The sequence below is a fragment of the Trachypithecus francoisi genome, unplaced genomic scaffold, assembly GCF_009764315.1.
Source record: "Trachypithecus francoisi isolate TF-2019V2 unplaced genomic scaffold, Tfra_2.0 Lachesis_group1, whole genome shotgun sequence".
NCBI classification, from domain to species: domain Eukaryota; kingdom Metazoa; phylum Chordata; class Mammalia; order Primates; family Cercopithecidae; genus Trachypithecus; species Trachypithecus francoisi.
In genome coordinates, this window is record NW_022681454.1 from 25,158,327 (window position 1) to 25,177,132 (window position 18,806).

An 18,806-nucleotide genomic window follows, 5' to 3' on the forward strand; every position below is an offset into this window, starting at 1 on the left:
GGGTAAACTTTTATTTACACTGGGCTGCACACCCTGAGGCCCATACTCATCACCCAGGAGTACTGCAATCTTCCTGATCCCCTGGGACTCACCTGGGCGGGGTGCAGACTGCGAAGGCGATAGTACTTCAGAGGTCCAAAAAACCCTTCAATGCCAGCCACATACCTGCTCCCTCCAATAATGAAGTACCCAGCTGTGTCATTATAATGGAAATCCTCCCGGAAGCTAGAGAAGAGAATGAAGGATTAAGAGAGCTCTGTGCTGGAACTAGATGACTTAAAAAGAGTCTCTTTCCTAGACTCTCCTTGACTTAACCCAAATTGCCCCAAGCCCTTCACTCTGAGTTTTAGCAGAGGAGACCAGTGTGGGGCCAGGTGGACCTGGGCTAGGATCCCAATTTTGCTGTTTGCCAGCTATGAGACCTCAGCCCAGTCACTTAACCTCCTCTCCAGTGCTGTCTCCTCCTGTGTCAAATGATAATTCTTCACTTATTGGATGGTTAAGAGGATTAGGTGAAGTATAAAGATGTCAAGCATCTAGCAGAGTGCTTGGCCCACAGTAAATACTCAATATATACTATTGATAGTGGTGGTATTGTTTGGAATCAATGGAATTGTCTGTCTGGAATTGTTGGTCTTCATTGGAAATATTTTGCTTTAAAAGAAAATAAAAAATCTTGCTGAATGAACAGAAGGTGGCTGTGGGAGAAAGCCAAAAGCATAGACTATTAGATAAGGACTGAGGCAAAATTCAGTTAGGAGGAGGAGGCCACAGCCAGCTCAGAGGATTTGGCCGGAGATGAGAGGTGAGCACAAGTGATGAGCTAGAGGACCACACTGTTCTGAAGGGCTTGAAACATCAGGAAGGAAAGAGAGGGCAAAGTGGGGTGGCATTTATAAAATGCATGAAGGGGTTCCTTGCAACATTGTTTATATTCACCAAAGATGGGAGAACCCCCGTGTCTATCAGCCAGGACTGGCCCATCCATCCAGGAGAACTCCAGTGTCTGCCAGTGGGGACGGGCCCATCCATTCAGTGTACCTTGGACTGGAGCTTTTTCACTATGCAACTAAAAAAGGGACAAAAGAACCTGGAGAGATCTCCAAAATATCGTGTTAAGTAAAAAAAAAAAAAAAAGTACAGGACACAGAGCATACCTTTTATCTAAGAAAGAGGGGCACAGATTTTTTTCATATTTGCATAAAGAAACTCTGGGTGGAAGTCTATACAGAAAACCAATAGAATTATCTCCCCATGGGGTGCTGGGGGGTTGGGGTGAAGCATGAGGGTAGGGTTGGGAGCAAGACATCTAACTGTATTTTTACAAAGTTTTGATTTTTTTTTTAAACCATGTGCATCTATTACCTATTAAGAATTTAAAATAAGGCTGGGCACAGTGGCTCACACCTGTAATCCCAGCACTTTGGGAGGCCAAGGTGGGCAGATCACCTGAGGTCAGGAGTTCAAGACCAGCCTGGCCAATGTGGTGAAACCCATCTCTACTAAAAATATAAAAATTAGCCAGGCGTGGTGGTGCGTGCCTGTAATCCCAGCTACTCAGGGGGCTAATGCAAGAGAATCACTCGAACCTGGAAGCGGAGGTTGCAGTGAGCTGAGATCGCACCACTGCACTCCAGCCTGGGCGACAACAGTGAGACTCATGTCAAAATAATAATAATAATAATTGATAAATAAATAAAAATAACAAATAAGAATTTAAAGTAAGAATGGGAGGACAAGGTGTGATCAGAGCATACATGAACAGTGAGGAGAGTGAGGGCTAAGACAGGTATCCAGTTAGAGGTCAGGCAACAAGGCGGAGCCAGGAACCACGAGGGGCAGATGGAAGCAGGAGAAAAGAAAACAAAGTGGCAGACAGGCTGCCAGGAGCCCAGGGAGCTGAGGGAGCGAAGGGCCGGCGTGATGACATGGATGGGGACAGGGCAAGCTACTCACAGTTGGATCAGGGAAACCAGGCAACCCAGGGTTATTTCAGAACCGGGGATCGACTGTCTGTTAGCAAAGAACCCAAGCCCTAGCAGGTGCACCTGGCCAGGGAGGAGGCATGAGATGGTGAAGCAAAGCACACAGCCTGGCAGCAACAGCTGACAGCAGCAGCATCGAATGTCTAGAGATTAGCCTTGTTTAAATGCCACCAAAATGGAAAAGAAGTGCTTCAGCTCCTGATATTATGCTTTTCAGAATCTCAGTCTTGTAGGACTGTGAAGATGATAGTCTCTCCTGCCTATTTATGGCGAGGTCATAAAGTTATTATCTCTAGAGTTGTGAATTGATTCTGTTTTCCAAGACCTTGAAAAGGCATGAACATTCCAACAACCCTCATGAGACAGCACAGGGCACTCGATGGATACAAAGCAATGTTTCTGCAGTAGGAAGCCCTCTTAACAGAGCTGCAGCTGAACCAACTCTCCAGCTTACCTGACCGTCCTCATGCAAAACCGACTGACTGATGCTTACAGCATCCGGGATGCTCACTGCCTCACTGCCTAGAGCTTACTGCCTAGAGCCTTAGTCTCCCCATTTAAAAAACGGAAATAGCAACAGTACCTGCCTGTCTGGTTGTTATGAAGATGAAATAAACTAATATGTAAACAAAGCATTTCAAACAATGTCAGGTACAGAGCAGACACCATAACCATTAGCAACAGTGATTATCATTTTTAACCTAGTCCTTTGTTGGACTTTGGCTCCCACATTTTGAGTTGCACACTTAGCAAGAATAAGATGTGTATACTCTCAAACTAGTTAATGTTGGCCTGGTGCAGTGGCTCATGCCTGTAATCTCAGCACTTTGGAAGGCCGAGGCGGGGGGATCACTTGAGCCCAAACCAGTTAATACCAATAGTATGTTTACTGTAATCGTACCATTTACTTAAATATGTAATTCAGTAAAGTATGAGTGGGAAGAAAGAGTTGTTCTCGGCCAGGCGCGGTGGCTCACGCCTGTAATCCCAGCACTTTGGGAGGCTGAGGTGGGCGGATCACAAGACCAGGAGATCGAGACCATCCTGGCGAACACGGTGAAAATCTGTCTCTACTAAAAACACAAAAAAATTAGCCGGGTGTGGTGGCGGGCGCCTGCAGTCCCAGCTTCTCGGGAGGCTGAGGCAGGAGAATGGTGTGAACCTGGGAGGCGGCAGAGCTTGCAGTGAGCCGAGGCGCGCCACTGCACTCCAGCCTGGGTGACAGAGCAAGACTCCGTCTCAAACAAAAAAAAAAAAAAAAGAGTTGTTCTTTCTATAAAACCTAAGTTGATTATTTTGGGTGGACGCAACAGAGGTTACTAAAAACTTGTTGTAACATGTCTTGAAAAAAACTGAGAAAAATCTAGATGGCTTTTGGGCTGATTATTTCCACAAGTGTCTTTGTTTTCATTTGGAAGAAACAGAAATTGGGTGTTGTTTACAAGTGTGAAAAAAGCCCACAGGAAACTCTAATCTCTAGATTTGTACTCAAAAGAAGGCCCTATCTAGACAGATTGGTAAATGAATATATACATATATTTTTTTAATTGAAAAAATGTTTAAGGGAGTTATCTGTTTTAATGGATCCTTACATTAACTGAGTTTTTCAACAAAAAAACAAATTACTTGGTCCCTAGGGCACTGAACCATAATTGTTAAATTGTCATTATCATCAAGCAGTAGGGTATCTGTCCAACGTGGTCTCCATGTACATCGATGTCTTCGCATTTTTCTCCTGCAGAATTCTCAGTGTCTGCACAAAGACTGCAAGAGATTCCTTGTACTGTGCACTGTTTGATGGTCATCAATTTCACTGACATAAAAGCTGAGCTAGACTCTTCCAAAGCCCAAGACCTGAGACATGCTGGCAAACTATCTTTACTCTTATCTGGACATAGGAGAGTGCCCTGGTTTATTACTGCAGAGCACCAGTAGCCTGAAAGAATCACCGACGTAGTGAAACAGGCCTCACTCAGAATTAGGAAATAGCTCCAGCTTGAAGTTTCTGTGGTAGGAGAACTTAGAGCTTCAGATTGGCTGCCCCCATGCCCCATAGAGTAGCCATCATCTTACATCATCTTATATGTCACTTCTGCAGGGCCTGGTCTAAATTTTTTTTTTTTGAGACAGAGTCTTGCTCTGTTGCCAGGCTGGAGTGCAGTGGCGCAATCTTGGCTCACTGCAACCTCTGCCTCCTGGGTTCAAGCGATTCTCCTGCCTCAGCCTCCCGAGTAGCCTGGACTACAGGTGTGCACCCCACGCCCAGCAATTTTTGTATTTTTAGTAGAGACGGGGTTTTACCATGTTGGCCAGATGGTCTCCATCTCTTGACCTCATGATCCGCCAGCTTCGGCCTCCCAAAGTGCTAGGATTACAGGCATGAGCCACCACGCCTGGCAGGCCTGGTCTAAATTCTGACCTACTTGTTCTCCTCAAGCTACCTTATCCGTTTCCTTCCTAGTGCTCACCACAACTTGTAAATTTAAATTTATTTGTGAATTTGTTTTCTGTTTGTCTCCCCAGCTTGATATTTTAGCTCCATGAAGGCAGGGTCTGTATTCTTTGTGTTCATCATTTTATTCCCAGAGTTGAGTGCTGTGTCTGGCATGTGACAGGTGTTCAGTGAACAAGTGTTGAATGAGTGAATGAATTTAACACTATAGAGGCCTGAAGCTGTCACATGTCATGGAGTATTATTGGCAGCCTTTCATTTATGCGTTGTACTGCCATCCCAAGCACTTAATTCCTGATCTTCTCACACTATCCTTGTAGGACAACCATCATTATGTTTACGTCACAGGAACAAATAAAAAGGAGGGGTAAGAGCCTTGCCTGGGAACACCTATAACCAGTAAACTGGAAATATCTGATGTTTAGTTCACTGGCTTGGCCCACTCTGAAAGTGGGGTTCCTGGCAGGGATGAGATTCCAAATGCTTGACCACAGGAACCCTCGGGGAACTGTGGACAGCTCCCTCTGGGCCTAGCTTTACCTCTGCTTATTTCTCTGATGGGGAGGTCTCAGGAGTACAGGCAGGGCAGCTGGGGTGGTGGGGAAGGGCACTCCTGGGTCTGAGTACTGCTAGCTTTTTTTGTTTGTTCTGAGTTTTTTGCTTTGTTTTGTTTTTTTTGTTTGTTTGTTTTGTGGCAGGGTCTCACTCTGTTACCCAGGCTGGAGTGCAGTGGTACAATCTTGGCTCTCTACAACCTTCACCTCAGCCTCCCGGGTAGCTGGGATTATAGGCGCCCACCACCACGCCCGGCTAATTTTTGTATTTTTAGTAGAGTCGGGGTTTCACCATGTTGCCCAGCCTGGTCTCAAACTCCTGGACTTAAGTGATCTGCCTACCTCTGCCTCCCAAAGTGCTGGGATTACAGGCGTGAGCCACTGTGTCAGGCCGGAGTACTGCCAGTTTTACTAAGAAATTGTTTCAATGCTTCAATTGGGATGTAGAGTTGGCGTGTGCCCCAAAATCAGTCTTGATCCCTTGATTCTTCTATGTCTATGTTTATTATGTCTTTACTCAAAATTTTAATATTTTGTTCATCACAGATTATCTGCATTCATTTTGATTTTTAAAAACATCATATTAATATGTTATTTATCATGATTACTGTTGAGTTAAATTGTGTGCCCCCTCCTCCCACCAAATTCATATGTCAAAGTCCAAATCTCCAGCACCTCAGATTGTGACCTTATTTGGAAATCGGGTCATCGCAGACATAAGTAGTTAAATTGAGATGATACTGGAGTAGGGTGAGCCCCTAACCCGATATGACTGACATCTTTATAAAAAAGGGAAATTTGGATACAGGCACACCCATGGGGAGGATGCCATGTGAAGACTGAAATTATGCTGCCATGAGCCAAGGAGCTACCAGAAGCCAGGAGAGACTGGGAGCAAATCTGTCCCTCGCACCTTCACAGGGAGCACGGCCCTGCCAGCCCTATGATCCTGGACTTCCGCCCTCTAAAACTGAGATAATACATTTTTGTTGTTTAAGCCACTTTGTTTTGGCACTTGGTTCTGGCAGCCCCAGGAAACGAATGCAATCCCTGAGCTTTCTGGCACCTCCTTAAGTTTTAGGCTCACTTGCCTCACCCCGGCCCCAGCCCTGGATCATTTTGTGGCCACTCTGTCTCCCATTCACTCATATAAGCCTCTAGATCTCTAGGATTGAAAAGGAAAGGAAACGAAAAGGGGCCTATGAAATTCAACCAGTTGTCGAAAATGTCATGGAGCTGGACATGGGTTTCAGGGGAGAGAGGGGAAGCTCTTCTTTTAGACTTCATGTCCTGAAACCAAAACCTTTAATTTCTGGCCAGAGCCCACTTCACAGAACATGGAGATCTGATCTCCCAAGCAGACTCAGATCATCTGTTTCTCCAAAGACAGCTCCCAGGCTTCGCTGTCCTTGAACTTTTCGGAGAAGATCCCCCAGCCACCAGTTATATAACAACACTCCTATGTGTTGAACGCCTTCTGGCTGATCCGAATCTACCTTGGTGCTCTTGAAGACACATGCTGTCTCCCTAGGCCTCGGCCCCTCTGTTTCAATGCAGCTCTTAAGCCACCGGCACCCTCTTTGCAGGCTAATAACACTTCTTTAGCCTTTCTATGAAACTCTAATCCTTTAATCCAGCCATGAAAATAAGAATTGTTCTATGCGCCCAGAGCCTAAAAGAAATCAGTCGGACTTAAATGAAAACAGGAATTTTTGTTTTAATTTTTTTTAGTTTTTTTTTTTTTTTAGTTTTTTAATGCAGATTCTGATTTAGAAGCTCTAGAGCAAAGTCCAAGATTCTGCATTTCTTTTCTTATCTTTTCTTTTCTTTTTTATTGTTAAGACAGAGTATCACTCTGTTACCTAGGCTGGAGTGCCATGGTGGGATCTTGGCTTATTGCAACCTCCACCTCTCAGGTTCAAGCAATTCTCGTGCCTCAGCCTTAGGTAGCTGGGATTACAGGTGCACACCACCATGACCGGCTACTTTTTAAATTTTTAGTAGAGATGGGAATTTCACTATGTTGGCCAGGCTGGTCTTGAACTCCTTGCCTCATGTGATTCATCCACCTCGGCCTCCCGAAGTGCTGGGATTACAGGTGTGAACCACCTGTAAAATGCCTGGCCAGGCAAGGAGGTTTTTGTTTGTTTGTTTTTGTTTTAGTAGCATATATGGCCCTCTATTTCTGTCTCTGCCCCTCTTTGCTTCCCTTTCTTTAATAATCAGAATCCAAGAGAATTTGGGTTGTGCGGGACCCTGCATATCCCCAGCCTGTGTGAAGAGGCAGCATTCTGTCTGCTGCAGTGAAATAACAGACTCGAGGAATAAACCACTCCTCATCCCAGACAAAGTGCCTAAAAGTTCTGATACATTTTTTAAAATTATACATTCAAAATTGGTAATTTTTATTTCTGATCTTAATGCTTATTTTTTATTTTAAGACAGAGTCTTGCTCTGTCTCCAGGCTGGAATGCAGTGGCACCATCTCGGCTCACTGCAACCTCTGCTTCCCGGGTTCAAGCCATTCTTGTGCCTCAGCCACCCGAGTAGCTGGGGTTACAGGCATGTGCCACCATGCTCAGCTAATTTTTGTATTTTTAGTACAGACAGAGTTTCGCCATGTTGCCCAGGCTGGTCTCAAACTCGTAGCCTCAAGTGATCCACCTGCCTTGGCCTCCCAAAGTGCTGGGATTACAGGCATGAGCCAACACCCCTGGCCTACACTTGCTCTTAAGCCTTCAATTTCATATGTTCTTCGACATACAATGGGGTTACATCCTAATAAACTCATTCTAAGTTGAAAGTATCATTAGTACGAAATGTATTTATTACCCTGACAAACCCATTGTAAAGTCAAAAAATTGCAAATCAAATCATCATTGGGTCAGGCACCACCTACATACATATATTATCTACTTATGGCAAAGTATCCTGAATTCCTAATGAAGGTTGCCCCATGATTCTGACACTATAAAATCCACTATTATATGTGGATGTAGAAGTAAATTAAAAAATTATGAAACACAGGCAAGAAACTCAATTCTTAGCTTCTGTAACTCTTGTAGAGAATGGTTATATAAAGATGAAAAGTGACACCAATATCAATAGTTGCATACATTTCAAATCCAGATTATAAACATAAATATGAAGACTGTCTGCTTTTATGTCTTATATGAGGCCAAAGTTACCAACCATTCTCAATAAGGAATATTAATACTTTGATTTATTTTTCAGAATCCTTCATAGAAGATAATTTTCAAAGAAAAAGAATTATAAAGTGCCATGAAAGGAAGAATTTACAACAAGATCTGGAGAGAGGACTAGTTTTTCTTGCTTAGAAAAAAAGGTTTTGGGGGAAACAGAAAGAGTTTGTACATGGTAGGAAAAAAAGTACAAAGACTAGCTACAGGGCAGAGAATAATCCATGCTTGGAAAAGCTGAGTGAGGAGATGCGGAATAACATCAGGGCTGAGGGCTAAAGTGTGACGATTCCTTAACCCACATGCAGGCAAATCTTGAATAAAAAGAAAAATCGCACTTACCTAATGGTCTGATTGTGGTAGCTTTTCAAATCCTGTCCAATGCTAGTGGTTACTACTATCTATGATGGGAGAGATACACAAGAATCAGTTATGCCTCATCACCCTACATTACCTATACAGCCTTGGTGTACATTACTCATAATATGTCTTGGAGAGTCTTTTACCTGATCAGTTTCTGCAAAAATAAAATTAACAGTTTACTAGCCCTGTGCATATTTTAAGATTTCATACATTTAACTTCCCCAAATGTGACTTGATGTGGTTAAAAATACCTACAATGCAGTTTCCACCAAGTTTCTGATACTTCCAAACTCCAAGCCAAAGGCTCATTTGATGTATTTGTCCTTAAAAGCTCATTGTATAGAAAGACAAGGAAATATGTATGATACTACAAGGAGTGTTTAAAATCTCCCTCTGATTCCATGAGAGCCTTAGGGGGAAAACAAGATTGGTAGTGTATGTTCTTCATGCACTGCTGTTCCCACCTCCCTTTCCCTAAGCACTTGGAATCATCATTCTCATTTTAACAGGGACACTATTTTTTGTCATGAATGCCGTTAGCTGTCTCTTATGCACTCTTCTCATGTCTTGGACTCCAACATAAGCCTCTGGACTCAAGGAGCCACTTACACTCTGCTAGTGCCACCACAGAGTAAGTGCTAGGGTGCGTCTCAAAGACATGGCTACAACACTTGGTATATGAAAGACAACTAACCCACCAGAAACCAACCCAGTTCAGCCATACAACATGTCGGTACAGAAAAGAAAATGACTCACGCCACTTGTTGGCCTAAACCAACCATTTAAGTCATTTATACATTCAGTCAAGGCAGACTATGGTAGTCCCACCACAGAGGTGGATTTTGGGTGGGAAGCATTATGTGTTGTTTGGGACCTATGTATATTCGACCAGATAGAATAGAAAGAAGAAGGAAAAATGGGCTAAAGTCTACACACACCAAAAAAACTTTTTTGCCCCCACTTATCTGGTCTTTCTCTCCTGCTTTACTCAACTATGTACTCCACCACTAAATGTATCTCCTTCATTAAAGGACTACTTTTAATCTTCTGCTCAAAAATCTTCTATGGTGCCTTGCAAGTTGATGTCTAAATTCCCTGATATCCAAGATTCTCCACATTCTACTCCTAAAGACATATTTTTCCATTCCATTAGCTTTCTATAGTCTACAAATTTATACTCTAGTCAAACTGGTTTGTCTGCTAACCTCCAATAATATGCTGAAATACCCTCTTCTCCCTTCTCCATCTAAATCCTGTCCAACCAGAGAAATCTTCTCGTGACATCTTCCCTAAGCATCCCAGCATAAAATGCCATCTCCCTTCTAGGAATCAATACAAATCATCTGGCAATTAATTATTTTTAAATTATGATTATTATGAGACAGAGTCTCACTCTGTTACCCAGGCTAGAGTGCAGTGGCGCCATCTCGGCTCACTGCAACCTCCGCCTCCCGGGTTCAAACAAGTCTCCTGCCTCAGCCTCCCGAGTAGGTGGGATTATAGGCACGCACACCACGCCCAGTTACTTTTTGTAATTTTACTAGAGACAGGATTTCACCATGTTGGCCAGGCTGGTCTCCTGACCTCAGGTGACCCACCCACATCAGCCTCCCAAAGTGCTGGGATTACAGGTGCGAGCCACCACAACCAGCTATCATCTGGCAATTAAGCTCACTTTATAACAGTCCTTCACCTCCTTAATGTTACTTCCATAAATAGTCTACAAGCAACTTGAGCATAGTGCCTTGCATACAGCAGGTGCAAAATAAGATCTGTGAATCTGCTCTGATGATTTGATACTTATCTCAGGGACAATGGCACTGAGCTGACCTTCTCCATAGGAGAAAGCAGCAACCAGGCTATTATGGCCACCATAATTCTCACATAGCTAGGAAGCTAAAATGTGGACCACCGCTATGTCACCAAACATTTGTAAGTAAACAAACACACATACCAAGAATCCCAGTTCACATTTTACAGACTCTTCTCAGGAAAGCAGCAAGGACTGACCTGATTTCTTTTCTCTTACAGAAAAAAAAGGAAATGTGATCAACCTAAACACCAAGGGAAGACTGTGCATCATCTTATCCACAAGACAAACAAAATGCCTCTTCCACTTTTGTTACAGGAAAATCACAGATCAATAGGAAAAGCTGATGAGAAAACAAAGCAACCAGGAAAAGGTGGCCAACCGGCACTGCGTATATTGAGAAATAGGACTGTCTTCAATTAGAACAAGAGATTTGCCATCATCCATAAAATTCATGTTATGAGAGTTTGAAGCAGTTACGTACAATGTTTTATACTACAAAGTAGATAAAGACCCTCTATCCCACCTGAATTATCACTTATGTGTGTTGGTTATTATGATCTGTTTAATGCCAAACATAAGCAATTGCTTCACTTGCCAAAAGCAGTCAAATCATTTCTTGGCTGAACTAACCAATCCATTTCCTTAAAAAAAATGTTGTAGATCTCATAACACTATATAAACATGGCCAATTATTGTTTTAACATTTATCTCCACAAAGCCTATCTCCCCAGGAGAAAAGGACTGAATTGCTCAGATCACTAAGGCTATAGAGCTGCCTGTATGCTTTATTCATTCACCCTACAGTCAAAAGCAGCACTTTAAAAGTTAATTAAATGGGATGGGATTCTTATGATTTAAACTTCCATCTATAAAAGTTTGATTTAGCAAGTGTGTAGTTGTAAAGAGTCTATCATTTACCACAAATTTGCTTTTGCAGATTTTGTTGCTCCCTGGCTTTATGGTAATGCTTAACTTTAAGCGAAAATACTCGTATGGCGTGTGATAAAGCATGCATACAGATACCTGGCCTCCATTAAAAGAGATATCCAGTCGAAACCACTCCTTCAAAGGTACGATGAATTTAGTTTTTACAGCAAGGTCTTCCCCTTTGACAAGATGCATCTGAATATGCAAGTAGCCTAAAAGGAAAAATCGAGCACATGAAAATGACCAAAAAATATCTAAGAGTGAATGAAGTAGCTAGACCTTTTCAACAACTGTCCTAAGAAACTACAAGACTCCCCCCAAAACAAAGCAAAACCCAAACGCGCGTTTATAAATGCATTTCTTTGTAAATAAGACATTGGGTTTAAGCTTCCGGGAAAATCAGTTACATCTGAAGCCCACATTTGGAAGCCATTGCTCTTGCTGGGCTGCCACGTTGACAGTATCTTCCTTATTCTAGACAGACATATCTGTCACTAGGTAGAGCTTCAAAAAATTACAATATCGTTTTAAAGGTTCTGTTTTATACTCACCCTCTTCCGTAAGAAATACAGAAGGTGTGCCGTACATCTCATTAGAGTCGACAAAGTACAGAATCCCACAGAGGTTGGCCTTGCAATAATGGAGTAAATAAAGCCACAATGAAACAGTAAACCTATAAGAGTGAGGGGGAAAAAAATTCTGCAGATTGATATCATCCAAGAACAGGTAATTATGGTTAACAATGACCAAGTAAATTGCTTTCTTTCCAATGAAGGGATGAATTTGCCTTTGCGTTCATCATGGGAGATCAGCTTGCAAAGCTTGATTTTTGAAACAAAGGACGTAGTTATAGTAACTGCAAAAGACAGGAGTTAAGCTTCATTGTACAAAACTGGCAGACTTTCCACCTTGCACCAAAAACTCTGTTTCTGTGCCTCTTTGAGAATCTCACATGCCTCCTATTTGAATTCTTGATTAAGGCTTACAAAGTCAGACATAGATTTTAAAAATCTGGATTTTAATAAGAGGTGATTTGATAAGAAGCTATTTTAATTTCTATGATTAAAAGAAAAAACATAATTAGAGCCTTTTAAGCAATTTTGTTCCTTTCACGGATAAAAGCCATAAGGTAGAAAAATGTGATCATCTATGAATGGCATCACTACGAGATAACAGGGACACATATATGCTATTTTCATGCTCAGATTAGGTTATTCAGTATCACGGTCCTGGCTGATCAATACAGAACAATTAATCTAATTATCCCATTCCTGGACTGGGGCTATTTTAGTCGAAAAAAATATTGTACATCTGTGACTTGTGGAGTTAGGATAAAATAACAGTAGCCAACTTAACTAGGACACATTTAGCCAAGATATGTGATCCATCAATCAGTCAGAAAAGAGTTGCTGAGCACCCCTTGACACCACACACAGTGCTACTGACCAGTAGTTCAAAGACGAGGAAGTGGGAATGATTGCATTTTGTATGTGAAACATGGATCGAGGTCAAAATGAATGCATTGATTTCTCTTCATTTACCCCAGTAACCAATTTACAGTTTGGGTTAAAGTGACAGTGCCCCAGGTTCTTTGCAGATACACACAAAGAATTCCTTTCTGGTCTTTATAATCTGGCCTCAAAATCAGTGGTATGATACGCAAACAGATGGTGCCACACAGCTCCCTCCTGACCCACCCAGCTGAGCAAGCTCATGAAGATAAGTTATTACAAGGAAGCTTAGCAAGAACATACGCTCGGTAAAGTGACTCAAGATCTTTCTACAGCCAGCAGCATGGGAAGAATTAAATCACTCTGCTAAATCCATCTGGTCTGAGGTGAACCAGGAACCATTTTCAGCATCTTCAATTCAGCAGCAGGGAAAAAAAAAAAATACATGTATCTGGGTCTGGCTGAAATCAATGGAGGAGATCAGAAGTTGTGAGATTTCAAACAGCTCGTCCAATCTTCCATGACAGAAAGGCAAAGCCAAGGCTGCAATCTGTGCTGGCTTTGGCTGGCTGCACCTGAGACCTTGTAGGGCCTCAGGCTTCAACACCTTGCTGTCTACTCATGTCATGGAAGGAGGCTAAGGCAAATTGAGGACTGTTAAATGCAAGGATAATTCAAGACTCATTTGAGGTTTTCAGGTCCACCAATTCTGTCTAAGCCACGGAGATCTCAACATTTTTGCAAAACACCTTACCGTGGTGTGTTGTCCTAAGGAGTTCTTCCACTAGCCTGCCCTGGTCCTCAAATAAAACAAGCACTTCCCAACCAGCTCCCTTCTACTACCCATCCTTACACTGGGTAATCCATCCGCTGGCGTCGAGTGGCCTCCAGCTCTCGGTTTTGAAACCTCGGGAACTTCTTGACAATGCCTGTGTTTTCTCCACTGGAGGCATAAGGAAAGCCAAGCAGGGCAACCACATCTGCAAACAGCAAAACGGCTCCCTTTCAATTATATCCAGAAAAACATTCCTTCCCAAATGGCATTCATCCTGAAAGCCTCTGCTGAGCTCCAATCAAACATTTAAGTGAGATACCCTAAAAATACCAGCAAACATCTGTTGAATATACGCCAAGCACCATGCTAAGCACTTTACAGAGACCATGTCAATTACTTTTCATAACAACTCCGTTAAGTAGATTCTATTATTAGTTCCATTCTGCAGAGGCAAAGCCCGAGGCTAAGTTCACAAAGTTAATAAGTGATAGAACCACAATTCAGGTTTTGAACTCAGGCTTCTGTGTTCATAATCATTTCACATCCTGCCCTCTGAATGCTAAGAAAAGCATCTGAATTTGTGTTACAGCAGTAAGTTAACAGTTTCGTAGTTCTCACTATGGTCCTGACATTTCTGTAAACATGCTACATAAATTTGTTCATTTAATTTTCATTATTATCCCCAGTCTACAGATGAGAAAACAGAGGCATGGTTGCCAAAACAGTAACTAATATTTAGTATACACCAGCAATATGCTAAACACAATTCAGGGATAATCTCACTTCATTTCACAACAAACTATGAAATAGGTTCTTTTATTATCCCCATTTAACACATTAAAAACTGAGCATCAGAGAGGGTTAAATAAGAGATGGAGTTGGCATTCGAACTCCAGCTCTTTGGTTTCAGAATCCATACTCTTAAAATTGCAGGGTTTTTTTGTTCTGTGCAAACTTTCCACAGTAAATTCAACATACTACCCTACATAAAAATTACTAACCATATACTTTAACATTGGAAAGTCTTCCATTTTATTTCACAAACACAAAAGAATTCTTCTCCATAACCCAAAAATCATAGGGATGTTCATAACAAATCTTAAAGGGAGAACTGAGTTATTTCATCTATACTTAATACCTACCGCTTTCAGCAAGCCTAAGTATGAATTTTTGGTTTTCCATATTCTCCCCAACTAAAGAAAAGAGAATCCACTTAACTCAACCAAGGTGTAAGAATACTTTTCTTGGTTGGGCATGGTGGCTCACACCTGTAATTTCAGCACTTTGGGAGGCCAAGGTGGGCAGATCACTTGAGGTCAGGAGTTCAAGACCAGCCTGGTCAACATGGTGAAACCCTATCTCTACTAAAAATACAAAAAAAATTAGCGGGCCATGGGAGTGTGTGCTTGTAATCCCAGCTACTCGGGAGGCTGAGGCAAGAGAATTGCTTGAATCCAGAAGGCAGAAGTTGTTGTGAGCTGAGATGGCACCACTGCATTCCAAACTGGGCGACAGAGCAAGACTCCGTCTCAAAAAAAAAAAGGATACTTTTCTTCTGCTTAAAATGCTCCTTAGTTTAGACATTCATGATTAAATGGTGGAAACAGTCTATTTTCCTGGGTTTCTTGGAGAGACAAGAGTTGATTTACGTGCAATTCACCAAATACCAATATTGGCACAAATTTTGGAGGCTTCAGCCTAGGATGCTGGACATCACAGCTCTCATTTCCCAAAGGAAATAAAAAGTTTTATTATATAGAGAGGTACCTCTGGTTTACAACAATTTGGAAATCGCAAGAGCAGTTTTTAGAATCTCAGGCCCTTGTGTATATATTTAATACCATTAAATAAGCCAATTTCTCCCCAGTAGTCACAAATCTACATGCTTTGTTACAGGCAGAGATGCATTTGGAAATCCAAAAGAGTGGAGTTACCAGTTTCAACAGAAGTACTTAAAACCTTTGTTTTTTCAATACGAGCTCAATTTGGGCCAACTGGACTTGCAGGTCTATTATGGGGGTGGTGAGAGGGGTGAGAAATGGAAGTACTGCAAAGGTTTTCTTTGGAATCTGAAGGAAAAATTCACCAAGGAAGTTGACATCAGCTCAACTTTGGTTTGGCTTCCACTATGTTGAGTGGAGCAGAAGAGACCAGATGGCCACGTTAGACCCCTAGGAAGCCTTCTGCTGGTGATGGCTGTTGAGTGATCTAGTGTGCAGTGGAAACATTTGTCAAAACAAATGGGATTCAGTTCTGCCCAACCTGACTCCAATATAAAGAAGCTTCATAAAGGAGGTTTCTAAAGTGGAAAGAGTTAAAAGTGAATGACAATGAGCTCTCCCCTGTCCAAAGACTAAAATAAAGCAGGTCAAATGGGAGAACTGGCCGCAATAGATTATGAAGGAAAAAGCTCAGACCCAAAGATCTAAAATAATTTTACAATACTATTTGTACCCAACACATACTATTTGTATCCAACAAAACCAAAGTAATGGTAGTTTTCTTTCAAATCTGTAGCTTCACTACATGTATAATTTGGGGTCCTAGGCAGTTTGCCCTCAGTATGATACTGTCTTTCGATTACAATTAGAAGTAATGAACAAGAATAAATTTTGGAGCCGGAGAAGACTTTAAAATTCATCTGAATAACATAAAGGATATGTTATTTATCCCAGGATAACATATAGGTCTATTGTCTAATAACTGATTATGGCTGCATGCAATGCTGTAATTGACTAGCAATGTCTTGTCATGGGCAGTGGAATGCGGAGAAACAGTACCAGTGCCATCCACCACTAAATAACTAACAGGTAGGAAAACTTAGGTCCAAAGAAGTTTACTGCTTGCCTCTAGAATGTATTCATTAAAGCAGGGGCCTTACTTATTCACTATTCCATCCCCAGAGCCTAGAACAGTGTGCAGTACTTGATAAAGACCCCATAAATATTTGATGAATGAATGAATATAGGTGTGGCCAGGTCGGATTTGAACCTGTCTCCCTTCCTCCTAGTACTGTTCACAGTTCTATAATGTGCATCACACTGCATAAGCCAAATAATGACCTTTCTTCTTTCAAATCCTTTCCCCAAATTCATTTCTTTAGCTTATTTTGCATGAAGAGCTTAGGTTAAACAAACAAACAAACAAAGACATAATTAAGACATAAATGTAGAATGCCAGGAAAACAGTTGATGTTAGGAACACTTTGCTGTTTTGTTTATATTATTGCCTCAAATTTTGGAACAAGAAGAGACAAGAGATATTATATGGTGCAAACCCCTTCATTTGGAGACATGAAAAGTATTGAGTGTCTTATTGAAGATTTCATAGCTGGTAAGAAGTCCTGATATGACTCAAACCTGGCTTCCCCACTGCAAACCAATGGGCTTTTCTTCTCAAAAGTCCTCCCAGAGAGAACCTCAGCTGATATTCAGTGGGTGTGCCCCTGTGCGGATATACTGGTTGCTCAAACACTGAAATATTTCTATTGTGGTTTGATACTTGATGTCACCTGGAACCTCCAAGGCCCCACCACCCACCCTGGCCCCTCCTTCAAGTTAGAGCCTGGCCCAGCAGCAGCCTCTGGAGCTGGCTTCAGCACTAAGGCTAGCACCCACTGGGGTTCACCGAGGCCCCCCACCCTCACTGATTGTTAATATTTTAAATCTCATCCCCGGGTCAGGTGGGGTTAAGGGACGACTATGTAGCCCATTCCCTAATTTAGCTGAGTGATCAGAACCCTGACACAGATTCCTTGCTCGGGAAAAGGTAACGCTTCCACGCAACAAAACCCCACTCCAGATGTGCTTCAAACACACAGCAATGAAGCCACTGAGATCATCAGCCCACCCTTGGAGAAGCTGAAGACTGTCTCAGTGCAAGGAATCACAATGACTACCAGTCTGTAAGCAGAATCTGCGGGGAAAGAAGCGAAGACTTCTCAACCTGGAGAAATAAAGCCAGAGCACAGGCAGCTCAGTAATGCTTTCCAAACACAAGACATTCAAAAGCCAGTGGCCAATAAGGTGTTTAATTTTCTTTAAAGCCAACGCCTGAGAATAAAAACTTGATTTTCTAGCAGATATGATTTAGGTCAGAACTTCCTCCAGAAAGGATACCAGGCAGTGAGGCAGGTTCCTAAGGAAGTCTGTGGAACATTTGATGACAGGAATCTTAAGAATAAAACCAGTTCTACTCCTAGTAATTTATCCTCCAAACAAGCTTATAAATGTGCACAAAGATACATGTACAAGGATGTTCAGTGAAGTCTTGTGGCTAAAAGCAACAGCATGACCATCAGCAAAAGACGGGTTAAATAAATTATGGTCTGTCAGGCGATGCAACGCTAAGGAGCTGCTGAAAAGAATGAGGTCGGCAGCATGTCCTGGTACAGAAAAATCTACTGTATTGTTAATGAGCGCAGGTCCGTTTCTAGAATCCTCTCATTTGTGCAGGAAGAGAACGGGACACAACTTAACGCTTGTATGTGCAGAGAAAATTTCTAGAAGGAGACACAAGAAACTGTTGCTAATGAATTTACTTCTGGGAAAAGGACCAGAAGATTCAAAGGGGAGGGGTGTGGAAACTTACTAGTTCCCCTAAACCTTTTCACACTATTTACTTTTTTTTTTTTTATTGTTACCGTGTACACGTATTACCTTTTTTCTATGAAAGAAGAGAACAAAAGCTCTGAGCACTTCCGGGCAGGCAGATAGAAGGAGCCAGCTACATCCCAAGGCCTTCCCACCCTCAGCCTCCGAGGCTGCCCAATCCGCTTCAAAGACACAAAGTCCAGTGGGTGAAGAAAACAGGATGATTCACATCGATAAAAATTCAACTTTAAAAAAAGTATTCTTTCTAATTTAGAACCTGGGTTAGGACTGTATTAGCATATTTCAGAGAGGCGGCATAGGAAAGTCAAAAGAATCAGGAAGTCTGGACTCCAGTTAAACAAACTCCCTGAGCCTCGGTTTTCCTCTTTGTTAAAGAAAGGTTCAGAATAACACTATTTTTCCCACTGAACTATTATGAGGATTAAATGAAACAATGTGCATGAAAAAAGTGTTTTGAAAATCATAAAGGGGAATGTAAATGCTAGGCATTAATTAGTGTTATTACTGAAAAGTTCAGACTACCATGATTAACTGGAAAAAAAGGAATTAGGTCTGGTTTTTTTTAATGCCAAATATATAGTTTATAACTACTAAAAGTACTATCATGACATTGACTTGAATAGTCCTGCTGTATAAACCATTTTTTTCACAAAGACAAGTCAAGGCTGGTTCC

At 41.9% G+C, this 18,806-nt stretch overlaps 1 protein-coding gene across 2 annotated transcripts in view; it reads right to left on the bottom strand.

The window, feature by feature from the left end:
* Positions 1 to 18,806, bottom strand: part of SEL1L3 (SEL1L family member 3) — a 117,071-nt gene that overhangs the window by 75,417 nt on the left and 22,848 nt on the right. For both annotated transcript variants that reach the window (XM_033213925.1, XM_033213924.1), the window contains exons 3-7: positions 13,599 to 13,725; positions 11,846 to 11,967; positions 11,391 to 11,506; positions 8,534 to 8,592; positions 93 to 225 (exon numbers count right to left, since the gene is read on the bottom strand). In XM_033213925.1, coding sequence (XP_033069816.1) covers positions 93 to 225; positions 8,534 to 8,592; positions 11,391 to 11,506; positions 11,846 to 11,967; positions 13,599 to 13,725 — 557 coding nt within the window. The remainder of the gene's footprint in view (positions 1 to 92; positions 226 to 8,533; positions 8,593 to 11,390; positions 11,507 to 11,845; positions 11,968 to 13,598; positions 13,726 to 18,806) is intronic.